Source organism: Entelurus aequoreus, linkage group LG26, assembly GCF_033978785.1.
Source record: "Entelurus aequoreus isolate RoL-2023_Sb linkage group LG26, RoL_Eaeq_v1.1, whole genome shotgun sequence".
NCBI lineage: Eukaryota > Metazoa > Chordata > Actinopteri > Syngnathiformes > Syngnathidae > Entelurus > Entelurus aequoreus.
In genome coordinates, this window is record NC_084756.1 from 14,602,899 (window position 1) to 14,620,398 (window position 17,500).

Sequence of the window (17,500 nt, forward strand, 5' to 3'; positions counted from 1 at the left end):
ACACATGATGGAGGGAGGCTGCAGGCTGACTTTGCCACATGATGGCGCTGCAGCAGCGTCACATGATGCTCCACACATGACTATTTACATGCTAATTCTTCACAGAATACACTTTTGGACCAAGTGCTCATGAATGACAAGTGTGTACGTGGTTGTCATACTTCCTGGAATAAAACAACACATGCTGCAGGTGGATTCACTTTCTGCCCACCATAGAACAGATGTTCACTTATCTACTGTATATTGCACATCCACATTCTGTCATATTTACACAGCGGCTGCGGATAATTGTGTCCTAACCAGGTCACTGTTCCAGTTATATTTGTGCTGGACTTCTGTAGTACACAAGCCAAAAGCAGTGAAGTTGTGTAAATGCTCAATAAAAAGAGAATACAACAAATCATTTTCAACTTATATTCAATTGAATAGACTGCAAAGACAAGATATTTAACGTTTTGTTACTTTTTGCAAATATTAGCTCATTTGGAATGTGATGTCAGCAACACGTGACAAAGAAGTTGTGAAAGGTGGCAATAAATACTGATAAAGTTGAGGAATGCTCATCAAACACTTATTTGGAACATCCCACAGGTGAACAGGCTAATTGGGAACAGGTGGGTGCCATGATTGGGTATAAAAGTAGATTCCATGAAATGCTCAGTCATTCACAAACAAGGATGGGGCGAGGGTCACCACTTTGTCAACAAATGCCTGAGCAAATTGTTGAACAGTTTAAGAACAACCTTTCTCAAGCAGCTATTGCAAGGAATTGAGGGATTTCACCATCTACGCTCCGTAATATCATCAAAGGGTTCAGAGAATGTGGAGAAATCACTGCAGGTAAGCAGCTAAGCCCGTGACCTTCCATCCCTCAGGCTGTACTGCATCAACAAGCCACATCAGTGTGTAAAGGATATCACCACATGGCTTCAGGAACACTTCAGAAACCCACTGTCAGTAACTACAGTTGGTCGCTACATCTGTAAGTGCAAGTTAAAACTCTCCTATGCAAGGCGAAAACCGTTTATCAACAACACCCATAAACGCCGTCGGCTTCGCTGGGCCTGAGCTCATCTAAGATGGACTGATACAAAGTGGAAAAGTGTTCTGTGGTCTGACGAGTCCACATTTCAAATTGTTTTTCTTAAACTGTTCAACAATTTGCTCAGGCATTTGTTGACAAAGTGGTGACCCTCGCCCCATCCTTGTTTGTGAATGACTGAGCATTTCATGGAATCTACTTTTATAGCCAATCATGGCACCCACCTGTTCCCAATTTGCCTGTTCACCTGTGGGATGTTCCAAAGAAGTCTTTGATGAGCATTCCTCAACTTTATCAGTATTTATTGCCACCTTTCCCAACTTCTTTGTCACGTGTTGCTGCCATCAAATTCTAAAGTTAATGATCATTTGCAAATCATTTTTTTTTATCAGTTTGAACATCAAATATGTTGTCTTTGTAGCATATTCAACTGAATATGGGATGAAAAGGATTTGAAAATCATTTTATTCCGTTTACCGTATTTCCTTGAATAGCCGCCGGGGCGCTAATTAATTTAAAACCTCTTCTCACTCTTGCGCTTACCATAAGCATGCGGAATGGGCAAGAATGCGCTAATTATTTTAAAACCTCTTCTCACTCCGGCGCTTCCCTTATCATGAAAAGCACATAAATAAATACAACTTTATTATGGTCTTACCTTTATTTGTAAATGAGTCCATGTGCAGCTGCTTCTGATCAAAAGCAGTCTTCCTTATCTTTTTTCAGTTTTAAAAGTATCTCTGTCTCGATGGAGATCTTCCTTTAATTATTACCTCCTGCTTCCATTGAAAGTCCAGTTTAGAAATCTGTAATATTTTAGATATGTAATCCTCCATGTCAAAAGTGCAAGCAAACGATCGCTGCTCACGCTTGCAGCTTGTTGTCTTCTTCTGCAGCACCGGTCTTCTGCAGTACCAGTAGTCGCAAGAAGGATCACTAGCGCCCTCTACCACCAGGAGGCGGGAGTCATTTAATGACTCAAATTTGCCTAGCGTGCGCTAATTATTTTGCGAAACGAGTTGGACCCGGCTGTAGTTCTAGGCAGGCGAATACTATATTCCCGGCGGCAATTCAAGGAAACACGGTATATTTACATCTAACACAGTTTCCCAACTCATATGGAAACGGGGTTTGTAGGTACTTCTAAATCACTAATCCTCGCCGCCATGGCGACAAATAAAGTATGTTTCTTACAAGTACCATTATCACTGCAGGACGAGGAATAGCTAAACTACTTCACTACACACCGTAGGAGGATACAATAGCTCACCGCTAACAGCAAGCTAGCGCTCCTGAATGTAAACAAATGCCATGGGTGGATCTACACAGACATGGACTGTAACGCTACCAAGTACAAGAGCCGTACATAGTCGATACTACAATGATTATTCGATATTTTTTAGCATCACAATATCTTTTGTCTACATTATTGTTGATAAAGTCAGGAAATACGTCCCTGGACACAGGAGAACTTTAATTATGAGCAATGTATGATCCTGTAACTACTTGGTATTGGATTCATAGCCAAATTGTTGTGGCTTGTGCAGCCCTTTGAGACACTTGTGATTAAGGGCTATATATATAAACTTTGATTGATTGATTGATTGAAAATACCCAAAACTATTGGTACCGGTACCAAAATATTGGTATCGGGACAACCCTAAACAACCGGAACTCAGTGATAGATTTTGGCTCCATTGCCCACATCCTGAATAAGACTCAGAGCTAGAAGTTGAGCATCTGAAATGATGTAAAAGTCCCTTAATGGCAGCAAATCTAAGCAAACAAACAGTTTGTGTTTGCATAGCAGCACATGCAGTATTAATCCAAGCAAACTAAGTTTGTTGGGCTGCCATTAGGGGGCTGATATTTTACATCAATGAGCAGGGGCGGCTAATAAAGTTGGGAAGAAGAGTCATTGCAATAAAACAAATTGTATTTGGGCGAGGAAGGCCTGAACAAAGCAAACACAGCCACGCAAAGCCGGGGAATTGTTTTACAATTTCCTTTATTCTTACACTATTGTGCAAAAAAATAATTCTTTTTTTTTTTTTTTTGACCCGATGGTATTTGGGATCTGCATAAGTCCTGAAAATGTGAAATCAAACCGTGGAGACATTACAGAGATGTTTATACAACAATTTTGACTTTCTTCCAAACAGTCCGTTCGGAATTTGCTCCTTTTCTGACATCAGCGGATTATCCATATATGGTAAACATTTACCCAAACATCCTTCCGTTGGTCAGCCAATTGAAATGCATGTAAAAGCGGCTGTGCTATGACATCATGGCGACGATAAAACCTGATAAGGAAAAATGCTCTGCTGTTAGTTTGCTTCAACCATCACAAGTCACTACACAAACCTTCAACCTTAGTTTGAACTTTGATGATTTGTGCTAACGTGCCCTCATTTGTGAAGAACTCTCTTTGAGTGTGTGAAAAGATTAGCTTTGCTTCAAGCACAGACCTTCACAAAAATATGGATGATACTACTCCTAATGGCGGGCTCTGGGCCGATCATTTATGGCAATGGAGGAGACAATGAAACAGTAAGTAAGAACAGTAGATTGGAAATGAGTGAACGGTACTCTAGTAATGTTAGCTTGATTTGTTGTGTAGCTAGATTAGCCTTCTACTGCAAGACAATAGCATCACGACCTCCGACAAAATAAATAATGATTTGCCTAAAAACTACTTGTAATCGGATCAGTGCCTACTGGTGTTATCCCGATACCAATATTTTGTTACTGGTACCGATACCAAAGTGTATTTCGATACTTTTCAAAATAAAGGCGACCACAAACAAAATGTCATTAACGGCTTTATTTTAACTTTAACATTTTTATGATGTATTAAACATATGTTCCTTACTGCAATCACAGAGCAAACTCTGAAAAGCTTCACCTGTATCTTTGTTTTTAAGCCAAAATGCATCCATTCTCTCTCTTATGTCTCCACAGTTTGTCGGCTTGTATGTACACCGTGCGTATGCTTTGCCTAACATGCGCATCTGCCATGACTGCACGGCCAATATTTTTCAGTAACAGTATAGTACCATTTTTAATTCATGAGTAATGCCATACTTTATTAGTAACTGGTATATCCTACAACCCTAGTGCCTACTGTCTTTAGCAAAGGACCAGTACGTTATATAATCTGTTACTACGTTCGTGATGTCGCCCCTTGTAGCCTTGTAGCCTTGTAGCCTTGTACCCCTTGTAGCCTTGAGCTTCTATTTATTTATAACTCAAAGCAGGAGTTATTTCAGGATGTAGAATAGAAAAGCCTTTTATTGTCGATATATACGTGTACACGTCCAGAATGTAGCATTAGAAAGTTAGACTCCATAGAAATTGCACCTTAGCCAGCATGCATAGTTCCAGACCTGTACGTCAGCTGGGCTTTCTTCCTCTGTCGTCCTCCCTTTCTTTGCTTCCTTCCTTGGTGCCGAAAACCAACCACGGTAAGCCGGTAGTCTAGCTATATCATCTGGGATGTTATGTTGTGGTGGTCATCTATGTCCATAGCTAAAAACTTCAAACCCTTTCTGCCTGGCGGGGGCGAACGCACACTCACCGTTATTAGCCGTGGTAAGGACAGGTTCATTTGCATCTTGCATCCCTCAAAACAATCGGTTTCAAAAGAAAGAAAAAAAATGGCTTGAAAGTAGGTCCGTAAAACTAAATCTAGGCAAATCTTTCACCCAAGAACCACCATTACAACAACAAAGTGTTTTAAATGTTGAAAAAAAGAAATGCACGGTATGACCCTTTTAATAAATAATGTCCGACTTTTGAGGATTAAACATCAACGATGTAGAGTTGAGCATGTAAAATGTTAACACAATCCATCCACCCGACACTCAAGACTAAGCGTGCATATGTTAGGTCTGACTCTGCACCTCTAGGACCTCGTAGCTAGCAACAGTCATGGTCAAAAAGCAACTTGATGTATCATCCCTACAAAACTGAATCTGCGCTACACACTGGTCTGGAGAGGCTTCCTATCCGGGAGTGACAAGACAAAGGGGACAAGTCGGCCCGTGCCTGCAGGGGGGACAGTCCAAGTGTCCTCTGTGAAAGCAGGGGAGATCTCATCGGCCTCAAATGTCAGGGTAAAGTGCCGACTGACACAGTAGACCGTGTCGCCCATCGCCACACACTGGAAGGCAGGGCATCGTGGCAGCCGTTTGGTGCCGCACTCGTACCACAGTCGGGCCACCGTGTGGTAGCGGTACACGCTGACTCCCAGCACAGAGTTGACTTCAAAACGATACAGAAAAGATCCCACAGCCACCATGTCCACGGTCCTGTCTTTGCCGCTTGCCAGCAGACTCCCCCTCCACGTGTCCATTTTGGGGCTGTAGCGCATCAGCATGTAACGGACACTCCCTCCGGACACAAACAGCTCTCCGTTGCACACCGTCACATGATGGGCCACCGCGAATGTATCGTTAGGCAAAGGCGCCACAAAAGTCCATCTGTCCAAACGCGGGTCGTAGCGCTCCACTGAGGAAAGGCACTCTCCCCCGATGGCATAGATGTAGCCACCCAGTGCTGCCAGTTTACAGCGAGGCCTGGCTTCATTCATGGGACTGATCTCCTTCCAAATATCTGTCAAAGGATTGTAGCAAAACACTCGTTTGGAGGGACTCATTTCACTGTCTGTGGCTTGGCATCCCACTGCGACAAATAAGTAATTATCCATCGTACACATGGCGCAGGCTTTGCTGATGACTTCCTGTGGGATAGGGCAAAGGGTGTGCCAGGCGTCGACACCGTCGTTGTAATAGTGCAAAGCGCTCAACATTCTTCTCATCCCTGCGGTGTTCTTTGACCAGTCTTGAGGGTCCACATCTGCCACCATAATGAATCTTCTCCCTCTTGCTCGCTGCCTCCGGATTTGTTCCCGCTCAGCATTGGTGAGCCGCCCATAAAGGTCGGCATCTTGGAGGACCTGGAGGTAGTTATCGGACATGACGGTGAGGGCTGCTTGCTCCACAGAGCTCTGTCCATGTCTTTTGGCAAGGAAAAGTGCCTCTAAACAGTTCCCCAAATTCAGTTGATTTCTTAGGGTTTCAAAATCTGGAGTTTTAGCTGAAAGGTATGACAAAGGACTCCCTGGTCCAGCTTCTACATGAGATACATTACTCACATTGAGGCATGTATTGTTTGGGAAAGGGCTGACCTCGAGGGGGCTGGTGCTGGTTGAGCCCCCTGAGGGAGAAAGTGAACTTGGCAGTTCTGACTGCTCCGCAGCAGCCAAATAGCTTTGCTTCCGTAAGGGTACAGACCCTGTGGAGGACCTTCGCTTTTGGTTCTCAAGATAGCAGGCTTCATCAGTGGTGTCAGGGTCTACAGAGGAAAGAGAATCCGTCATGCTGCGATTTCTTTCACACTCTTGGAACTCGATTTTCTTCTCGTCCTTACCCAACTGGGTGTTCTGATCTGTGGAAAAGTGAGAAGTCTCCACGTAGTACTCATATATCTTCCCACGCACAATCTGTTCTTCTGAACCGTCCACTACCAGCTTGGCATCTTCCACACTGATCTCCGCCTTGGAGAGGAAGGTCGAGTAGATCCCGTGTCGCTCCAAGTCCTGTCTCAGCTCCCTCCCCACACCCGTACAGCCCTCCAACTTCTTCAAAAAGCAAGGGGACCGTCTGCCTTTTGCACTGGCTACCTCGTTCTTTTTCTGGTTTTGAAGGTCCAGAGAAGATCCAGTTGAATTGTCCCTGGAGGAAACCGATGCTGGCTTCTGACATGAAGATATCTCTGTTTCTTTGCCGATATGCTGAGCACTGTGTGCCATGTTACAATGGTCTTTAGCTTCTGCCTGTGTTTTTATAGTAGGGTCAGGTAACGGATCCTCGGCGAGCAGAGGTCTGAGTTGTTTGTCATCAGTGCCAGTGCCCTGCAGGGTCTTCTTGCACCTCTGGCACGCCGGTGGTGCTTTGCTATCCTGCAAAGGGCTTTCATTGGTGTATCTGGAGCTGTAGAACCTGTAGGCCAACGACACCAGAAGCACTGTCGCTACAGAAAGACTCATCTTGAGCAGCAGCTGCATGTCGAATTGGACTCCCAAAAGATCTGCAATGGCCATAACTGCGGCGGGGATGGCACTTGTGACCGGCTGACTGATCCCTTTGTCAGAGCCTCTCAGCTGACGAGTGCATGTCGGCTGGTTTTCATTGCACAAGAGCTCCCGTGATCCGATGACTGCTGTTCTTTGCCCTCGGGTGTAAAATGAAACCTGTGGAGGTATATTTGCATCTCTTTGAAGGCGGGGCTTTGGTCATGCAACACCTGAGGCCAGTCAGATGCTGATTCAACAAGGACACACTCACCAAAGATCAATATTTGCTTGTCGTTCACCAAGAACTTGAGTCTCTATCAACTTTTCACTTGCAGTGTAAGCCTTTAAAGTTTTTTTGACAGACTCGCCCAGCACAGTAGGGTTTAAATAAAGGGCGGGGTAGGAGGGAAGGTGACATCTATCATATCCTTCACAACCCGGATGCGTCTGTTTGCACACTTATACCTCCACTTTCAGGATATAGAGAGAGCGAGGACAGGACAAACTGCATAAACAGCCCGTCTTGGAGAGGTGGTGGTGCACAAGTCATGATTTGAACTTGATCCTGTGGACACTTTCATTTGTTGTTTTATTGTAGTTTTTTTCCAAATTGAGCTGTGTCATTCTATATGAGATGTGTCAGTTGTGAAACAACCAAGTCAGGACAGGAGTTGGCACGCGGCCTTGCTTCTTTAGTGGAAACCCAACAAAAAGAGCAAGGTTTTAGTTGTTTGTTTACATGACAGCTGACAACATCTTGTGGGCTACAATATACAAAGTTCAAATCCAATCCAATGCAATCTGAAACCAAGGTCAAAAGTCCTTGTTTTTAACTACAACTCGGTATTTGAGAAGATTATTCATTTTATTTTGAAGGATTAGGGGGCCCATGATGAATTTAATCTACATTTAAAACCGTTTTTTTGTTGTCCAGATACATAATATGTGCTGGATATGCTGTTGCTGTGAATTGTAGGTTTTAAAGGCAGTTTTTTGAGTCTGTCTGCAAGATGCTCTACTGCAGTGATTCTTAAACTGTGGTATGTGGCCTCCATCTAGTCTATGTGGCCTCCATCTAGTCTATGTGGCCTCCATCTAGTCTATGTGGCCTCCATCTAGTCCTAAACCAAAGATGCTCTACTGCAGTGATTCTTAAACTGTGGTACGTGGCCTCCATCTAGTCCTAGTCCAAAGACTCACTTTTCCTATGTGCAATTACAGTGTTACTGTTCAAACTGTGTGTAATGTTACATCGGCCAAACATATTAAACATACTTGTTAAATAAAACCTCTTTGGCCTACTACGCTACCATATTTTAATGTTGGTCATTATAGTTGTACTTAATGAATACTTAGGTGTACTACACTACTGTATTTAATGATGTCATGATGGTTGTACTTAATGAATACTTAGGTGTACTACACTACTGTATTTAATGTTGTCATGATGGTTGTACTTAATGAATACTTAGGTCTACTACACTACTGTATTTAATGTTGTCATGATGGTGGTACTTAATGAATACTTAGGTGTACTACACTACTGTATTTAATGATGTCATGATGGTTGTACTTAATGAATACTTAGGTCTACTACACTACTGTATTTAATGTTGTCACTATGGTGGTACTTAATGAATACTTAGGTCTACTACACTACTGTATTTAATGTTGTCATTATGGTGGTACTTAATGAATACTTAGGTCTACTACACTACTGTATTTAATGTTGTCATTATGGTGGTACTTAATGAATACTTAGGTCTACTACACTACTGTATTTAATGTTGTCATTATAGTGGTACTTAATGAATACTTAGGTCTACTACACTACTGTATTTAATGTTGTCATTATGGTGGTACTTAATGAATACTTAGGTCTACTACACTACTGTATTTAATGATGTTATTATGGTGGTACTTAATGAATACTTAGGTCTACTACACTACTGTATTTAATGTTGTCATTATGGTGGTACTTAATGAATACTTAGGTCTACTACACTACTGTATTTAATGTTGTCATTATGGTGGTACTTAATGAATACTTAGGTCTACTACACTACTGTATTTAATGTTGTCATTATGGTGGTACTTAATGAATACTTAGGTCTACTACACTACTGTATTTAATGTTGTCATTATGGTGGTACTTAATGAATACTTAGGTCTACTACACTACTGTATTTAATGTTGTCATCATGGTGGCACTTAATGAATACTTAGGTCTACTACACTACTGTATTTAATGATGTCATTATGGTGGTACTTAATGAATACTTAGGTCTACTACACTACTGTATTTAATGTTGTCATGATGGTGGTACTTAATGAATACTTAGGTCTACTACACTACTGTATTTAATGTTGTCATTATGGTGGTACTTAATGAATACTTAGGTCTACTACACTACTGTATTTAATGGTGTCATGGTGGTACTTAATGAATACTTAGGTCTACTACACTACTGTATTTAATGATGTCATTATGGTGGTACTTAATGAATACTTAGGTCTACTACACTACTGTATTTAATGTTGTCATGATGGTGGTACTTAATGAATACTTAGGTCTACTACACTACTGTATTTAATGTTGTCATTATGGTGGTACTTAATGAATACTTAGGTCTACTACACTACTGTATTTAATGTTGTCATTATGGTGGTACTTAATGAATACTTAGGTCTACTACACTACTGTATTTAATGTTGTCATTATGGTGGTACTTAATGAATACTTAGGTCTACTACACTACTGTATTTAAAGATGTTATTATGGTGGTACTTAATGAATACTTAGGTCTACTACACTACTGTATTTAATGTTGTCATTATGGTGGTACTTAATGAATACTTAGGTCTACTACACTACTGTATTTAATGTTGTCATTATGGTGGTACTTAATGAATACTTAGGTCTACTACACTACTGTATTTAATGTTGTCATCATGGTGGTACTTAATGAATACTTAGGTCTACTACACTACTGTATTTAATGATGTCATTATGGTGGTACTTAATGAATACTTAGGTCTACTACACTACTGTATTTAATGATGTCATTATGGTGGTACTTAATGAATACTTAGGTCTACTACACTACTGTATTTAATGTTGTCATGATGGTGGTACTTAATGAATATTTAGGTCTACTACACTACTGTATTTAATGTTGTCATTATGGTGGTACTTAATGAATACTTAGGTCTACTACACTACTGTATTTAATGGTGTCATGGTGGTACTTAATGAATACTTAGGTCTACTACACTACTGTATTTAATGATGTCATTATGGTGGTACTTAATGAATACTTAGGTCTACTACACTACTGTATTTAATGTTGTCATGATGGTGGTACTTAATGAATACTTAGGTCTACTACACTACTGTATTTAATGTTGTCATGATGGTGGTACTTAATGAATACTTAGGTGTACTACACTACTGTATTTAATGTTGTCATTATGGTGGTACTTAATGAATACTTAGGTCTACTACACTACTGTATTTCATGTTGTCATTATGGTGGTACTTAATGAATACTTATATTATGAATTTTATAAAAACTAAAGGAGAATATTGATGTAATCATAGTAGTATCGACTACATACTCTCTTGTACTTGGTATCATTACAGTGGATGTCAGGTGTAGATCCACCCATGGCGTTTGTTTACATTGTGACGCCGGTGAGCTATTGTATCCTCCTACGGTGTGTAGTGAAGCATGTTTAGCTATTCCTCGTCCTCCAGTGATAATGGTACTTGTAAAAAACTTACTTTATTTGTCGCCATGGAGACCAGGATTAGTGATTTAGAAGTAGCTAAAACACTGTGGATGGATGTTAGCTGCATGTGTTAAAGCAGCTCTTCTTGAGGGTGTTTCAGTGTTATAACTTCACCTTTATCTTGTCTTTTTACACCAATATGCGTCCATTCTCCCGTTTCTGTCTCCACACTGTGTCTGCTTGTAAGTACTCTGTGTGTGTGCGCTGCCAAACATGCTCTTCTGCTCGTAAAACCAGCAATGTCACGACATGGGTGTGGTGGACCGATACTTTTTAGAGGCGGTACAGTACCGATCGCGGTACTATACTAATACCGGTATACCGTACAACCCTACATCCTTTTGGAGGGAATATTTCGCTACTTTAAAGTAATACAAAAAATAATAAAATCCACAACAACATTGATAAACAGTGTCAAATTACCTTTTTGATGAAGAGAATGTAAGTAAAGCAGCATTGAGATGGTGCAGGTGTACACCCAACATTAAAGTCCAGACAGGTGAGTTTTTGAATTGTCCACTTTAATACAGGGCAAATGAATCAAATGCAACAGCCCTGGTCAGGCCGGCGTGGAAGTGGCAACCAGGACGAGGCGTCTAATCCTGCACACGTCTGGGTGAGAGTCACACACACACTAGTGACGTGCGCTCAGGTGTACGGCAGGTGAGGCAATGTCCAGAAAAATCATTTAAAAAATGTTTAAAAAAGTGACTTCTTAGGTTCTGTTCTTCTTGGTGCTTTATTGCAAAAGTATATTCCCCCTTTATTTGGTCTGAAAGTCCAGTTTGGAGATGTTTTTGAGCGTCGATGACAGCAGTGAAGTTGTCACGTTGTGTAAATGGTAAATAAAAAGAGAATACAACAAATCCTTTTCCACTTATATTCAATTGAATAGACTGCAAAGACAAGTAAAATAACAAAGTTTCTCAGTGTGAGAAACTTTGTTTTTTTTTGCAAATATTAGCTCCTTTGGAATTTGATGCCTGCAACATGTGACAAAAAAGCTGGCACAAGTGGCAAAAAACAGTGAAAAAGTTGAGGAATGCTCATCAAACACTTATTTGGAACATCCCACAGGTGAACAGGCAAATTGGGAACAGGTGGGTGCCATGATTGGGTATAAAAGCAGCTTCCATGAAATGCTCAGTCATTCACAAACAAGGACGGGGCGAGGGTCACCACTTTGTCAACAAATGCCTGAGCAAATTGTTGAACAACAACATTTCTCAACAAGGAATTGAGGGATTTCACCATCTACGCTCCGTAATATCATCAAAAGGTTCAGAGAATGTGGAGAAATCACTGCACGTAAGCCATGATATTACACACCTTGGATCCCTCAGGCGCTACTGCATCAAAAAGCCACATCAGGGTGTAAAGGATATCACCGTATGGGCTCAGGGACACTTCAGTAAACCACTGTCAGTAACTACAGTTGGTCGCTACATCTGTAAGTGCAAGTTAAAACTCTACTATGCAAAGCCACAGCCATTTATCAACAACACCCAGAAACGCTTCGCTGGACCTGAGCTCATCTAAGATGGACTGATACAAAGTGGAAAAGTGTTCCGTGGTCTGACGAGTCCACATTTCAACTTGTTTTTGGAAACTGTGGACGTCGTGTCCTCCGGACCAAAGAGGAAAAGAACCATCCGGATTGTTCTAGGGTGAAAGTGTAAAAGGCAGCATGTGTGATGGTATGGGGGTGTATTAGTGGCCAAGACATGGGTAACTTACACATCTGTGAAGGCACCATTAATGCTGAAAGGTACATAGAGCTTTTGGAGCAACATATGTTGTTACCATGGACGCCCCTGCTTATTTCAGCAAGACAATACCAAGCCAGGTGTTACAACAGCGTGGCTTCATAGTAAAAGAGTGTGGGTACTAGACTGGCCTGCCTGTAGTCCAGACATTGAAAATGTGTGCAGGCTAAAATATGAGAAGGGAGACTGTTGAACAACTTAAGCTGTACATCAAGCAAGAATGGGAAAGAATTCCACTTCAAAAATGTGTCTCCTCACTTCCCAAACCTTTACTGAGTGTTGTTCAAAGGAAAGGCCATGTAACACACTGGTAAAAATGCCTTTTTGCAATGTGTTGCTGCCATTACATTCTAACTTCATGTTTATTTAGTTTGTCAGTGTGAACATGAAATATCTTGTCTTTGCAGTCTATTCAATTGAATATAAGTTGAAAAGGATTTGTTGTATTCTCTTTGTATTTAGCATTTACACAACGTGACAACTTCACTGCTTGTGTACACGCCTCCTTATCATCTGCATGATTTATTCAGCAGAGCATTAAAGTGTTGTTGTTGTTTTGCATTTGATTTGTTGCTGACTCTGGTTGACAAATTGCTGCCACTGTGTGTCTATTTCAATTTTGTAAAAAATAAGAATATTAATGTGAATGGAAAAAAAAAAAAAAGACAAGCGCCGACTCGCTCATGTACGAGCCCACCTGTTTACGGTTAATAAGCCTACTATTGCACCTATGTGTCCATCTTATTGTCCCTACTATTGCACCTATGTGTCCATCTTATTGTCCCTATTATTGCACCTATGTGTCCATCTTATTGTCCCTACTATTGCACCTATGTGTCCATCTTATTGTCCCTACTATTGCACCTATGTGACTATCTTATTGTCCCTACTATTGCACCTATGTGTCTATCTTATTGTCCCTACTATTGCACCTATGTGTCCATCTTATTGTCCCTACTATTGCACTTATGTGTCCATCTTATTGTCCCTACTATTGCACCTATGTGTCCATCTTATTGTCCCTACTATTGCACCTATGTGTCCATCTTATTGTCCCTACTATTGCACCTATGTGTCCATCTTATTGTCCCTACTATTGCACCTATGTGTCCATCTTATTGTCCCTACTATTGCACCTATGTGTCCATCTTATTGTCCCTACTATTGCACCTATGTGTCCATCTTATTGTCCCTACTATTGCACCTATGTGTCCATCTTATTGTCCCTACTATTGCACCTATGTGTCCATCTTATTGTCCCTACTATTGCACCTATGTGTCCATCTTATTGTCCCTACTATTGCACCTATGTGTCCATCTTATTGTCCCTACTATTGCACCTATGTGTCCATCTTATTGTCCCTACTATTGCACCTATGTGTCTATCTTATTGTCCCTACTATTGCACCTATGTGTCCATCTTATTGTCCCTACTATTGCACCTATGTGTCCATCTTATTGTCCCTACTATTGCACCTATGTGTCCATCTTATTGTCCCTACTATTGCACCTATGTGTCCATCTTATTGTCCCTACTATTGCACCTATGTGTCTATCTTATTGTCCCTACTATTGCACATATGTGTCCATCTTATTGTCCCTACTATTGCACCTATGTGTCCATCTTATTGTCCCTACTATTGCACCTATGTGTCTATCTTATTGTCCCTACTATTGCACCTATGTGTCCATCTTATTGTCCCTACTATTGCACCTATGTGTCCATCTTATTGTCCCTACTATTGCACCTATGTGTCTATCTTATTGTCCCTACTATTGCACCTATGTGTCCATCTTATTGTCCCTACTATTGCACCTATGTGTCCATCTTATTGTCCCTACTATTGCACCTATGTGTCCATCTTATTGTCCCTACTATTGCACCTATGTGTCCATCTTATTGTCCCTACTATTGCACCTATGTGTCCATCTTATTGTCCCTACTATTGCACCTATGTGTCCATCTTATTGTCCTTACTATTGCACCTATGTGTCTATCTTATTGTCCCTACTATTGCACCTATGTGTCCATTTTATTGTCCCTACTATTTCACCTATGTGTCCATCTTATTGTCCCTAGTATTGCACCTATGTGTCTATCTTATTGTCCCTACTATTGCACCTATGTGACTATCTTATTGTCCCTACTATTGTACCTATGTGTCCATCTTATTGTCCCTACTATTGCACCTATGTGTCCATCTTATTGTCCCTACTATTGCACCTATGTGTCCATCTTATTGTCCCTACTATTGCACCTATGTGACTATCTTATTGTCCCTACTATTGCACCTATGTGACTATCTTATTGTCCCTACTATTGTACCTATGTGTCCATCTTATTGTCCCTACTATTGCACCTATGTGTCCATCTTATTGTCCCTACTATTGCACCTATGTGTCCATCTTATTGTCCCTACTATTGCACCTATGTGTCCATCTTATTGTCCCTACTATTGCACCTATGTGTCCATCTTATTGTCCCTACTATTGCACCTATGTGTCCATCTTATTGTCCCTACTATTGCACCTATGTGTCCATCTTATTGTCCCTACTATTGCACCTATGTGTCCATCTTATTGTCCCTACTATTGCACCTATTTGTCCATCTTATTGTCCCTACTATTGCACCTATGTGTCCATCTTATTGTCCCTACTATTGCACCTATGTGTCCATCTTATTGTCCCTACTATTGCACCTATGTGTCCATCTTATTGTCCCTACTATTGCACCTATGTGTACATCTTATTGTCCCTACTATTGCACCTATGCGTCCATCTTATTGTCCCTACTATTGCACCTATGTGTCCATCTTATTGTCCCTACTATTGCACCTATGTGTCCATCTTATTGTCCCTACTATTGCACCCATGTGTCCATCTTATTGTCCCTACTATTGCACCTATGTGTCTATCTTATTGTCCCGTTATGTCACACTTAGCATCAATTCAAGACTATAGGCCGCTCATTTTTTCCCCTCCGCTTTGGAGCGAGTCATTTATGATGGCCATAATGCAAATAGTTTTTTTTGTGGGGCGAATGTCTATAGTACAATTGTGCACTATCTACAGCCACCTCTGGCCCGTTGTTCCCTTTAATCCGGCCCCCGAGTATTACAACAGAATTGAGCAAAGATCTCTTGTGAGAATTGCCAGCCAGAAGAAAACTGATACTGGACTTGGACACACCGGCACAAAAGGGTGACCAGCACTGCTCCCACTAGAAGAGAATGTAAGCGTTAACCCTTTAATACCATTTGTACAAACCCCGTTTCCATATGAGTTGGCAAATGGTGTTAGATGTAAATATAAACGGAATACAATGATTTGCAAATCATTTTCAAGCCATATTCAGTTGAATATGCTACAAAGACAACATATTTCATGTTCAAACTCAGAAACTTTATTTTTTTTTGCAAACTCATATGGAAACGGGGTTTGTTTGTACCAGGGGTCACCAACCTTTTTGAAAGCAAGAGCTACTTCTTGGGTAGTGATTAATGCGAAGGGCTACCAGTTTGATATACACTTCAATAAATTGCCAGAAATAGCCAATTTGCTCAATTTACCTTTAACTCTATGTTATTATTAATAATTAATGATATTTACACTTAATTGAACGGTTTAAAAGAGGAGAAAACACGGAAAAAAATGACAATTAAATTTTGAAACATAGTTTATCTTCAATTTCAACTCTTTAAAATTCAAAATTCAACTGAAAAAAAATAATTTATGGAACATCATTAGTAATTTTTCCTGATTAAGATTAATTTTAGAATTTTGATGACATGTTTTAAATAGGTTAAACTCCAATCTGCACTTTGTTAGAATATAGAACAAATTGGACCAAGCTATATTTATAACAAAGACAAATCATTATTTCTTCCAGAAATTTTTTTTTTCAAAAAATTCAAAAGATCTTGAAATAAGATTTACATTTCATTCTACAGATTTTCTAGATTTGCCAGAATACATTTTTTGAATTTTAATCATAATAGGTTTGAAGGAATATTTCACAAATATTCTTCGTCAAAAAAACAGAAGCTAAAATGAAGAATTCAATTAAAATGTATTTATTATTCTTTACAATAAAAAAAATAAATTTACTTGAACATTGATTTAAATTGTCAGGAAAGAAGAGGAAGGAATTTAAAAGGTAAAAAGGTATATGTGTTTAAAAATCCTAAAATCATTTTTAAGGTTGTATTTTTTCTCTAAAATTGTCTTTCTGAAAGTTATAAGAAGCAAAGTAAAAAAATTAATGCATTTATTTAAACAAGTGAAGACCAAGTCTTAAAATATTTTCTTGGATTTTCTAATTCTATTTGAGTTTTGTCTCTCTTAGAATTAAAAATGTCGGGCAAAGCGAGACCAGCTTGCTAGTAAATAAATACAATTTAAAAAATAGGAGGCAGCTCACTGGTAAGTGCTGCTATTTGAGCTATTTTTAAGAACAGGCCAGCGGGCTACTCATCTGGTCCTTACGGGCTACCTGGTGCCCGCGGGCACCGCGTTGGTGACCCCTGCTTTGTACAGTATCTGCTACTTATAGTCCGGTTCAGATAATATATAGAAAAATATATATTTCTTCTAAAATTGTGCGGGTGCGACTTATACACCGGTGTGCTCTATAGTCCGAAAAATATGGTAGAATAAATGCTTTGCAGAGGCTTAACAAAGTCTTGGTGTGGAGGACGTGTTTGGACAAATGTCATCCCCCAAATGAGCGTCTGGGGTTGGAAACAAGCGGCAGAACTATACTTTGATCGGGAAATGTGCCAATTTAGCGTTATTTTTTCAACTAAAGAAAATGTAAAAAAAAT

General features: G+C 40.2%; 1 protein-coding gene across 1 annotated transcript; it reads right to left on the reverse strand.

Moving 5' to 3' along the window:
• Window positions 1–4,385: 4,385 nt before the first annotated feature.
• klhdc7a (kelch domain containing 7A) lies at window positions 4,386–7,145 on the reverse strand. Its single transcript, XM_062037768.1, has 2 exons — window positions 6,852–7,145; window positions 4,386–6,737 (listed from the first exon to the last, which is right to left on the reverse strand). The coding sequence occupies exons 1-2, from the start codon at window positions 7,143–7,145 to the stop codon at window positions 5,022–5,024; spliced, it is 2,010 nt and encodes a 669-aa protein (XP_061893752.1). The 3' UTR covers window positions 4,386–5,021.
• Between the last annotated feature and the right edge of the window lie 10,355 nt (window positions 7,146–17,500).